Source organism: Amblyraja radiata, chromosome 12, assembly GCF_010909765.2.
Source record: "Amblyraja radiata isolate CabotCenter1 chromosome 12, sAmbRad1.1.pri, whole genome shotgun sequence".
NCBI lineage: Eukaryota > Metazoa > Chordata > Chondrichthyes > Rajiformes > Rajidae > Amblyraja > Amblyraja radiata.
Window position 1 is genome coordinate 13,705,327 of NC_045967.1, and position 12,136 is coordinate 13,717,462.

Here is a 12,136-nt window from a genome sequence, read left to right on the forward strand (position 1 = left end):
GGGCTGGTCCCGTCATCGCGCGGGGCTCCGAAAATCTGACAGTGTTTGAAATCTTTGCGCGCCAACGGCCTGTCAGTACGCAGGCGCATTGCGGTCGTACACAGCATCTTGACGGCGTACGCCTAACGCGTGGCGTTGCGCGATGACGTCACCGCCCGGCGTCGCGTTGTGTGATAACGTTAACCGCCCGACGCTGTGCGACGCCTAAATTCAGTCGGCCCACCTCCTGCCCAGCTGATTGGTAAGTATGACGCAAATGACGTCACGCATGTATATAGCGCGAACTTCGCGTGAACTCCGCTTCCGTTTGGTCACGCCAAATGCATGCAATTGCATGCAAGCGGGACAGGCCCTTAACACTGCATGAGTTTGCATTGGGTTCATTGCCGAGGTTATTTTAACCGGCAATTTCTTTGTAAATCAGTATCTACAGTTCCTTGTTCCTGGTATTTATTGATGCTTTTCCTGAGAAACTAATGATGGGCTTACTCGCGGAGGGTGGGGCAGCACAGTGGTGCTGCAGTAGAGTTGCGGGCTTACATCGCAATAAACACGGATTTGATCCTGACTACGGGCGCTGTCTGTATGAAGTTTGTACATTGTCCCAGTGACTGCGTGGGTTTTCTCCGGGTACTCTGGTTCCCTCCCACACTCCAAAGGTGTACACGTTTGTACGTTAATTGGCTTTGGCGAACTTGTAAATTGTCCCTAGGGTGTAGGATAGTGCTAATGTACGGGGTGATCGCTGGTCTGGGCGGAGTCGATGTTTTTGAGATACAGTCACTGTTACATTGTAGGACACTGTAATATGATAAATGAGTGGATAGAATAAAACTCCAATAATCCGCTATCCAACTATTCAGAAAACCTGATGGTTCAGTGTCTGCTCACAAACTCATTGTGCTGTGTTCCATTCAACTAACTATAGCCCTAATTCCCATGCTCACACCTCACTATGTTGGGCTATTGTTTCCTCATGTTCGCTTCCGACTCACTGGGATCCATTTCCAGCGTCTCTTTAGACTGACCATTACCCTGTTTCTCTCAATGCCATTAAATCTAATGATTTCACTGGAATATTTATGATAATTCTGTGTAACATCTAAAAGAAGGGAATTTAAAATATGTACGGGATGTGAATTGGAATTACATCCAATACTTAAAAGAGTCTGCCAAATTTTTGTTACAGTATTTCATTTCCATAATACAGGTCCATCATCCTGGTTCCAGAGCCTTGCCGTATTCTCTGTTTTGCCGGTCCAGAGGCCGAGATGCCGGCCTGCAAAGTCGGCCATCGGAAGTCGACTAGGGGCTGGAGTACCAGAGCCACGACCATAGGGTGCACATTCGATCCGCTGATTGGCCAACGAAGTCCCAATGTGGTCGAGATCGGCCACTTCACCTGGACTGGGCACCACATTTTCGGGGAGACTTTCGGGAGGGATTTAAAGTGCACTCTTGGAATATCGTCTGGAATCAAGGACCACCAGTTGCTGGAAAATCAGTGGAGGACCTGTGACCTGGTGACCCTCAGATGTCTGAAAGCAGTTTAAGGTCTGAAGAAGGGTCTCGACCTGAAACGCCACCTATTCCTTTTCTCCAGAGATGCTGTCTGACCCGCTGAGTTATTCCAGCTTTTTGCATCTATTTTCTATTTAAGGTTAATGGAGCTACTCTTGAAGTGTACAGTGCATTCAGAAAGTATTCACACCCTTTCACATTTTCCTCATTTTGTTACGTTACAGCCTTATTCTAAAATAGATGAAATTCTTTTTTTCTCATCATCAATCTACACACAATACCCCATAATAAAAAAGCGAAAGCAGGTGTTTTTTGCAAAGTAATTATAAAGAAATAGCTGATACTAGACTAAGTGGGACCCGTTGGGTCCCATGTTCATACGGGAGGGCTGGTCCCAAACACAATATTCCACCTCTCCACCAATTTCCAATATTGGTGGCCAGTGGGGAGTGGGGGGGGGGGGGGCTTTCTGGAACACTAGTATGGGTGTTGTGGGCTGAAGGGACTGGTTTCCAGATGGCTAGTAAGGACATTGTGGGTCAAATGGATTCTTGGGGTGTCAGCTCAGTCACTCAAGCCTGATGTGCTGGCAGCTCACTCACGGCTGGTGGGCTGGCGGTTGACTCACGGCTATTCCGTGAAATTTCATTTCACGCAGGGTGCAAGGCCATCAAATTCAAATGCAGTTTCCTACCATTTCAAGCAGGGTGCAAGTCCACCAAATTCAAGTGCAGTGTCTTACCACTTCAAGTAGAGTGCAAGGCCACCAAATTCAAGTGCAGTTTAATACCACTTCTAGCAGGTTGCAAGGCCACAAAATTCAGGTGAATTTTCCTACCACTTCAAGCAGGGTGCAAGGCCACCGAATTCAAGTGCAGTTTCGTACCACTTCAAGCTGGGTGCAAGGCCACCAAATTCAAATGCATTTTCATATCATGTAAAGCAGGGTGAAACCACCATAGAACCACAAAACACCACACTCACAGTTCAGTAGACATTCAGTGTGTTCACAGCTCAGACAGTCGTGACCTCTCCCTCCCCCATCTTGCAGAGACTGCCATACCCACACTTCTGGGTTTATAATCCCTCCCCCCTCCCACCAGAAGGGGCGTGGTCTTCATGGCATGATTGACAGGAGAGAGATTCTCAACATTTTTTAAACACTAATAACACTTTTATCATTGATGGGAAGAATTCTCTGCACCTGAGGGGGGCTGTGTAAGATGGCCAAAAATCACAGCCGTAAGTGGTAGCGTTTTATCTAAAATCAATATACAATGCAACCAGGAAGTTGTCAAATTTAGACTTTTAAACTTTTAATCATTTGCCATTGTGCTTTATTTGAAACCAACCATCATCAACCATTTGCTGTGCTTTATTTCAAACCAACCACCACCACCAACCATTTGCTGTGCTTTATTTCAAATTAACCACCACCAAACATTTATTGTGCTTTATTTCAATCCAACCACATTTTCATTTTCAAACCACATTAAGGGCACTCAAGGTCAGTAAAACCACACTCACAGTTTAGTAGACATGTGTTCAGTGTTACTCGCAGCTCAGATTGAGAGACGTGACCCTCTCGCTCCCCCATCTTGCTGAGACTGACTGAGGCACTCAACACTTCCGGGTTTTATAGTCCCTCCGGAAGGAGAGTGGCCTTCAGGACAGAGCATCTCAACATTGTTTAAACGCTAATAACTCTTTTATTTTTAATCAATGGGAAAAATTCCCTTGTTCTGCACAGCGGAGGGGGACTGAGTAAAATGGCCAAAAATCACAGCCATAAGTGGCAGCGTTTTTTCTAAAATCAATATACAGAACAACAGGAAGTGGTTAAGATCAGACTTTTAGTAATATAGATATCACATTTACGTAAGTATTCAGACCGTTTACTCAGTACTTTGTCTTCTTGGGTATGACTGCAAGCTTGGCACACCTGTATTTGGGTAATTTCTCCCACTCTTCTCTGTAGATCCTCTCAAGCTCTGTCAGGTTGGATGGGGAGCATCGATGCACAGCTATTTTCTGGTCCCTCCAGAGATGTTCGATCAGGTTCAAGTCCGGGCTCTGGCTGGGCCACTCAAAGACATTCACAGATTTATCACAAAGCCACTCCTGCGTTGTCTTGGCTGTGTGCTTAGGGTCATTGTCCTGTTGAAAGGTGAACTTCTGTCCCAGTCTGAGGTTCAAACACTCTTGAGCAGATTTTCATCAAGGGTCTCTCTGTACTTTGCTCCGTTCATCTTTCCCTCGATCCCGACTAGTCTCCCAGTTTCTGCCGCTGATAAACATCCCCACAGCATGGCGCTGCCTCCACCATGCTTCACCGTAGATATGGTCTTGGCCAGGTGATGAGCGGTGCCTGGTTTCCTCCAGACGTGATGCTTGGTATTCAGGCCAAAGAGTTCAATCTTGGTTTCATCAGACCAGAGCACCAGAGAAAACAAACCTTTTGGCAAACTCCAAGCGGGCTGTCATGTGCCTTTTACTGAGGAGTGGCTTCCGTCTGGCCACTCTACCATAAAGGCCTGATTGGTTGTGCCGCAGATATAGTTGTCCTTCTGGAAGTTTCTCCCATCTCCAAAGAGGAACTCTGGAGCTCTGTCAGAGTGACCATCGGGTTCTTGGTCCTTCTCCCCTGATTGCTCTGTTTGGCCGGGCGGCCAGCTCTATAAAGAGTCCTGGTGGTTCCAAAGTTCTTCCATTTAGGAATGATGGAGGCCACTGCGCTCTTCGGGACTGCAATGCTGCAGACATTGTTTTATACCCTTCCCCAGATCTGTGTCTCAACACAATCCTGTCTCGGAGGTCTACGGACAATTCCTTCATCTTCATGACTTGGTTTTTGCTCTGACATGCACTGTCAACTGTGGGACCTTATATAGACAGGTGTGTGCCTTTCCAAATCATGTCCAATCAATTTAATTTACCACTGGTGGACTCCAATCAAATTGTAGAAACATCTCAAGGATAATCAATGGAAACAGGATGAACCTAAGCTCAATTTTGAGTGTCATAGCAAAGGGTCTGAATACTTATGTAAATGTGATATTTCAGTTATTTCTTTTTAATTACTTTGCAAAAATTTCTGAACACCTGTTTTCGCTTCTTCATTCTGGGGGTATTGTGTAGATTGATGATTAAAAAAAGAAAAGAAATGAATCCATTTTAAAATAAGGCTGTAATGTAACAAAATGTGGAAAAAGTGATGGGGTCTGAATACTTTCTGAATAGTCAATGTGATTGCCAATTTGCATAGAGAACAGCATCGTTCCTATAACACGGTGAGCAAAAGTGAACACAATACTCCAAACGTGGCCTCACCATCATAGTGGTACGTTTACACTAGCAGCCCTTTGTTATGTGCCCTTGCGCCGTGCGTAACTTACCCTGTAATCGTACGTGGAATCTGCATTCTCGTCACACGCTATCACTTCAGGTGCCATCCAGTAAGGAGTCCCAATGAAAGTATTCCGCTTCTCCATGGTCCTGTCCAGTTGGGCGCTGACTCCAAAATCAACTGCAAAGGAACCGTAAAAGGGTCAGATGGTATCATCTTAAAACCTCACCTCTCAGTCTAAACACCAGTAAGTCAGACAGTCGAGAAGCTCCAAAGCTCAGCAGTTCTTTAATAACTGGCTTGAGGCCCACAGCTGCCTGGGGCTTGCGTAGATCGGCCACTGCTCACATGAATTAGAGTGAATACTGCACTTTGAAAATGGTGCCAAAACAGGGCGCCTCTTGCACACGGGCTCAGTAGACTATTTCTGTAGATAGACACAAAGTGCTGGAGTAACTCAGCGGGTCAGGCAGCATCTCTGGAGGAAAGGAATAGGTGACGATTTGAGTCTCGACCCGAAACATTGAAGAAGGTTCTCGACCCAATACTTCACCAATTCCTTTTCTATAAAGCAGTCCTGACCTACCATCTACCTCACTGGAGACTATCTTTAATCAGACTTTACTAGGTTTTCTCTTGTTTTAAACATTATTCCCTTCATCATGTATCTGTACACTGAGGATGGCTCGATTGTAATCATGTATTGTCTTTCTGCTGACTGGTTAGCACACAACAAAAGATTATCAGTGCACCTCGGTACACGTGACAATAAACTAAACTAACTAAAAAAGTGTGAAAACATATACATCCAGATTTTGTGACAGTTTCTTCACAACTGTTTTCAGGCAACTGAACCATCCTACCAACAATTAGAGAATGGTCCTGAGCTACTATCTACCTCATTGAAGACCCTCAGACAATCTTTAATCGGTCATTACTGGACTTTATCTTGCACTAATCATTATTCCCTTCATCATGCATCTGTACACAGTAAACGGCTCGATTGCAGTCACTTATAGTCTTTCCGCTGACTGGATAAGATGCAACGTGACTGTACTTACGCGGGACTCAGTCGGGGCAAAGTCTGAATGACTGCTGCCATCTTTTGTAAGTTGCAATGATGCTTAAAGTTAGAAATTAATTAAAGTACAGTTACATTACTTACTCCCTTATGGTTATTGTTCTGGGCAATACATGACAGTGACAATAAACTAAATTAAATATGAACCAAACATAATGACTAAGAGCCAGTTGAAATTGCAATTTATCAAACCCTCACAAAGACACGCGGGGTTCCTGATTTGGATCATCTTTTGATGAATATTTTATAAAATATTAAATATTTTGAAGGACTGCTTACCAAGCTTTACATCTGCATTCTCAGTCAGCAGCACATTTTGTCCTTTGATATCTCGATGAATGACATGGTGAGAGTGTAGATGGGACAATCCCTGTGGCACAATTCAATGAAATGAAACAGTACAAGTTACCGAGTGGAAAACACTATCCATCGGTATGATGTTCACATATTGGCTACACAGAGATGAGCTTCAGATCACACATCTATATCGTCAAGATAGATAAGTGGGAACTCTGCATAAAAACATATGAAACAGAGGCAGGGATAATCATTCCCGTCCATGTAATGATCCCACCTTTCACTTAGATCAAGGATGGGCGGCGCAGTGGCACAGCGGTAGAGTTAAACCCCTGTCCCACAGTACGAGTCCATCCACGAGTTATCCCGAGTTAAAAACAAATCAAACTCGTGGTAATCACGTAGAATAAACGTAGCGGGAACGTCGGAGCTCATGGACGTAACTTAGCGACTCGTAACGCTAACGGCAGGTACTCGGGAAACGTGTTAACGCGTGAAAAATTTTCAACATGTTGAAAGGTTTTCACAAGTCAAACGTACTCTTGAAGGAAAATTTTGAAACTTTTAAACTCGTTGTAATACCGTAGTAGCCCGTGGGTTTACCGTAGTGACTCGTGAGTTTACCGTGGGTACTCTTACAGCTGGACAGAGAATAAAAAGGTGAGTAAAAAAAGGTTCGCCAAGTCTGCCTGTCAGGAACGATCCCCAGATGCTGGAGACACCTGTGGGAATCTCGCCTTGGCCTGTGGAATAGAGCGGGTAATCGCATTCAATTCAAAGCATTTACAGCGCAGACTATTGATATAATCCTCATAATATTTGTCGAATGGGTTTCTGATATTAATATAAAGCATTTGATAATAACCTTTAATGTTGGATCAAATAGAATATCCCCTCTAGAAGTTCCTGATACTCCCCTTTTGCCCCAGTACAAAGTGACTGTCCTAGACAAGTCCCGTCCATTGAGTGACTACTTGCAAATCTTGCTTTTGCCACGCAGGAAAAAAAGTTTCTCTTTTTCTTTCGTTGCGACAGGTCACATTCCGCCCCCTTTGTTGTGGGTTTGTTTAATCCCGCCACTCCTTAACCTGGCCTCTCTCCACTGGCTCCCTGTGCGGTTCCGTATACATTTCAAGACCCTCCTCTATGTCTACAAAGCCCTCAAAGGGCTTGCCCTCTCCTACATTAAAAGTCTTCTCACCCACCACTCCACCTCCAGGTCCCTCAGATCGGCCGACTTGGGGCTGCTGAATATTCCGCGGTCTAGGCATAAGCTTAGGGGTGACCGCGCCTTTGCGGTTGCAGCTCCTAGACTGTGGAACAGCATCCTCCTTCCCATCAGAACTGCCCCCTCCATCGACTCCTTTAAGTCAAGACTAAAAACTTATCTATACTTCCAAGCCGTTCCTGACGTCCACTGAGCGAGGGTTATATGTATATATGTACTGTATGTAGTTTGTTTGTTTATACTATTCTTATAACAAATGTAAAGCACTTTGGCCAACGAGAGTTGTTTTTTAAATGTGCTATATAAATAAATGTGACTTGACTTGACTAATCTAACGCCATTAACACCATTTTTTTGTCTCTGGCTTTTCCAGATGAACGAATTTGTAGGGGCCCGTAGAGCGAACATGGTGACAAGAGGCTCTGCAAACTAGTGTGGACTGCGCGGTTAACAACTAATATAGCGTTCATCTCACCCGTACGTGGTACGTGGTCATTCACTATCAATGCATAAGATTGAACATCCATTTTTTAAGTATAATAAAAAAGATTCGGGTGATGATTCAAATGTAGAATATTAGTTTCCCAGCATCTCTGGAGAAAAGGAATAGGCGACGTTTCGGGTCCGAACCCTTTTTCAGACGGAAGAGTTCCTACCCGAAAATTCAACCATTCCTTCTCTCCAGAGATGCTGTCTGGCCTGCTGAGTGACTCCAACGTTTTGTGTTTATCTTTGGCATAATCCAGCCTCTGCAGTTCCTTCCTACACAGTAGTTTCCCAATTTGACGAGGAAGCAGAAGAGCCAAAACCCTGACTATTGCTCTTTCCCCATTCGCTACCTGACCTACTGAATTCACCCCGTATGTCCTATTTCGTAATACAATTATTAATACTTGTTTTACAATTCCATTTACAATAATACGAGAGGAAGGCCGTATGAAACGATGAGTTTGGGTCCGAAGTGGGAACTTATTTGAAACAAGGTTTGGTGCGTGCGACTGAAAAAAGGATAGTGTCGAACTTCATGTAACCCTTGCATCTCCTCTCTCTCTCTCTCTCTCTCTCTCTCCATCCCTCCCCCACCCAAGTCGCACCAGCTTAAAAGTCGTCTTGTTGAGTCTGTAACTCGTTCTCACCTAACACACAGCTACCAATGGCCTTTATCATCATTACTTTTTTGCATATCTTTCAGTCATTTGTTCTATATCTCTCTATGTCACCGTCTATATCTTGTTTCCCTTTCCCCTGATTCTCAGTCTGAAGAAGGGTCTCAACCCGAAACGTTGCCTATTCCTTTTCTCCAGAGATGCTGCCTGACCCACTGAGTTACTCCAGCTTTTTGCGTCTATCTTCCGTTTAAACCAGCATCTGATGTTCCTACGCAAAGGAAAGTCATCTTCGTTTGGGGATGAAAAATGGGAATCAACCAAGGTGTCAGGAAGCAAAGACAACGGATTTCATGACAAAGTATCCCTGAGCATTTCAACAACAAGCAATAACAACTGTGCCCCAATGCAACAATGGTTCAGAACTGATAATTAAACAACCCTTGTTTTTATTTCAATTTTTAGGCCTATTTTAGATATGGTAATTTTAATTGTATTTATTCTGTTTTTATTAACTGCACTGACGGGAACTGATTGAGAAACAATTTTTTCGTTTCATCTGTGTATGTAAGTACTCAGTTAACATGACATTAAAGTAAATACTGATACTGAATACTGAACTGAACCCATGACTCGATGAGAAATGAGTGGCAAAACACCTGAAGGAATTTGAGATAATGATCATGGATGACTTTTAATGGAAAGTCCACACATACAGAAAGACAGCCAAGAAGAACTTCATATCTACACTCAGATGGACTAGCAGATGGAGGAGATAGGAGTTGGGGAAAGAGAGGAAAAGCCCAAGAGAAATACAGGGAAAGGGATATTGGAAAAGACAGATGCTGGAATCCTGAAACGCATGTCAAAACATTTAAAAGGTATAAACACATAGCAAATAGGTGCAGGAGTAGGCCATTCAGTCCTTCGAGCCAGCATTGCCATTCAATATGATCATGGCTGATCATCCAAAATCAGTACCCCGTTTCTGCTTTCTCCCCATATCCCTTGATTCCGTAACCCTAAGAAATTTAACATGGGAGGCTTTTTATAGTGAAAAAAATCCGGCATGACATCATTTTTATCAAGTGATGATTTTTCCACACGTCGGTAGTCGTTGTTGGCTCAAGAGTAACTCGGGAGAGGAACTTGGTAACTTGGGAGAGGAACTTGGTACAGCGCAGAAATGATAAGAAAACGCCAAACTTAGACATACACGTGGGAACTCGTTTAAACCCGTGAACATAAACTTGGAATCTCATAGAAAACCACGTGTTTGATTTTTTCTTTAACTCGGGATAACTCGTGGGTGGACTCGCACTGTGGGACAGGGCTATTTCTGCCTTAGTGCGGCAGAGACCCGGGTTAGATCCCGACTATGGGTGGTGTCTGTACGGAGTTTGTACGTTCTACCTTTGACCACGTGAGTTTTCTCCAGGTGATCCGGTTTCCTCTCACACTCCAAAGACATACAGTTTGGAGGTTAATTGGATTCAGTAACAGTGTAAATCGTCCCTAATGTGTAGGATAGTGTTAGCGTGCGGGGGGATTGTTGTTCAGCGCAGACTCGGTGAGCTGAAGGGCCTGATTTACGCTTTATATCTAAAGTCTAAAGTAAAGTGTAAACTCAGCGAAAAATGTACAAAACAGAACTAGGGATAGATCATTCCTCCACCCCTGCTCCGCTCTCCCGCCCCCCCCCCCTTTGCAATGTTCCAACCTTTTATTAAGATCCAGGGTGATTTTTTGTGTAAGTTATCAGGAGAGGCATTGATAGGGGAGTCAGTCAGAATTATTTTCCAGATGAAGAAATGTCAAATGCGGGGTGAATATTGGACATATATTGGAATATTGGAGTGTTTGATATCTGGACTGCCAGAGGAGATGGTAGAATTAGACAATACATGTAATCGCAACCTTTAAGAGAGATTTAGATGCACACACTAATTCAGCAAGTCATAGAAGACTAAAGTCATAATGAGGGCAAATGGGATTAGCTATTGCATGTTAGCCAATCCGAATGCTTAGTAATTATAACTCCGCCTAAATATATGATTTATGGTGTAAGAACTCGCCTACTGACTTCAGTAGCTGCAGCAGACTGAACGTGTGATGTACTGCTTATATGATGATCAACTAGACAATATGCTTGTGCTTTAACCTGTGTGAGACTAAGGTATTTACAGTGTAGATGGACAAAACGGTCAACATAGATCTGGTGGGCCAAAGGGCCTTTTCCCATGCTAACCCACTCAATGAGATTGCAGGTTCACCAGTTCTTCAAAGTCTACGGTGCATACCAAAAAAAATCATCATTGTTTTACAAGGGATAGAAGAGAATTTTACGGAGTAAAAAAGCATGCAGCTGGAAGAACTCAATGGGTCAGGCAACATCTGTGGATGGAAATAAGCAGGTGACATTTCGAGACTGAACACTTCTTCAGATGAAAGAATGTTCCAAAGATGATGCCTGACTGTTTTGTACTGTCGAGTGATGGCACCATCGAGTCCCCGCCTGCAGCTGTTAGTCCTTTCATCCTTTGAAAAAAAATTTAGTCTGTCAAAAGTTTTGTTTTGGAGGTCTTTTAGTCTTTTTATGTGGGGGATGGGGGGGGGAACTTTTTTCCAGTCACTACCTGGTCAAGGATTCGTCTTTCCTCCGTGCTGCATCTTCTCCCCCTCCTCGCGGCCTACCATCTGGATTGGCGCGCCCTTTCCTGCCAGAGGCCGGCCAGAGCTTCAGTGGCGGCACAGCATTGAATTACCATCACAGAGCGGGCGATGCCATACTGGGGTCGCCGTGTTGGAAACTCCGGAGTGCTGGGACTGCCGACTTTAACACCGTGGAGCTGTGGTCTGCGGAGCTTCCAGCCACGGGCGGCGCTGACTTTACATCGCGGAGCCCTGGGATCTCTCGCCGAGGATCGCCAGGGTTGAGTCTTCGCCCAGCTCGGCCTGTGGACTTCGGGAGCCACGGTCTCCGGTAGGAAGCGGCCGATTCGGAACTCCAAGCCGCTGAGAGTGTTCTTCCGGTGTTCCATCATCCGGCGAGAGGGCCTGAAACATCAGGCAGCCATTGCGGCGACTGCGGAGGCCTCAATAGGCCCAGACCACAGGTGAACAAGAGGAAGAGGACTGAACTTTGTTGTCTTATCTCACAGTGGGAAACGTTGATTCCGCTGTGTGGGGATGTTTTTATGTTTAATGTTAAATTCTATAGTGTTGTGTTTATCTTATTTGTGTGCTGCATGGTAACTCAAATTTCACTGCACCAACTGGTGTATGTGACAATAAATGTCCTTTGTCCTTGTCCTTTGAGCCACTTAGTCCTTTGTTCAAGATTCTAGCATCTTAGTTTAGTTCAGAGATTCAGCATGGAAACAGGCCCACGAGTCAATGCTGACCATCGATCACCTATTTACACGAGTTCTGCATTATCCCACTTTCACACCCATTCCCTACACACCAGGAACAATTTAAAGAGGCCAATTAACCTGCAAATCTGCATGTCTTTGGAATGTGGGAGGAAACCGGAGCACCAGGAGGAAACCCACACG

The 12,136-nt window shown here is 44.5% G+C and overlaps 1 protein-coding gene across 3 annotated transcripts in view; it reads right to left on the reverse strand.

Moving 5' to 3' along the window:
• Window positions 1-12,136, reverse strand: part of nrk (Nik related kinase) — a 266,045-nt gene that overhangs the window by 152,461 nt on the left and 101,448 nt on the right. For all 3 annotated transcript variants that reach the window (XM_033030272.1, XM_033030271.1, XM_033030269.1), the window contains exons 6-7: window positions 6,228-6,318; window positions 4,917-5,047 (exon numbers count right to left, since the gene is read on the reverse strand). In XM_033030272.1, coding sequence (XP_032886163.1) covers window positions 4,917-5,047; window positions 6,228-6,318 — 222 coding nt within the window. The remainder of the gene's footprint in view (window positions 1-4,916; window positions 5,048-6,227; window positions 6,319-12,136) is intronic.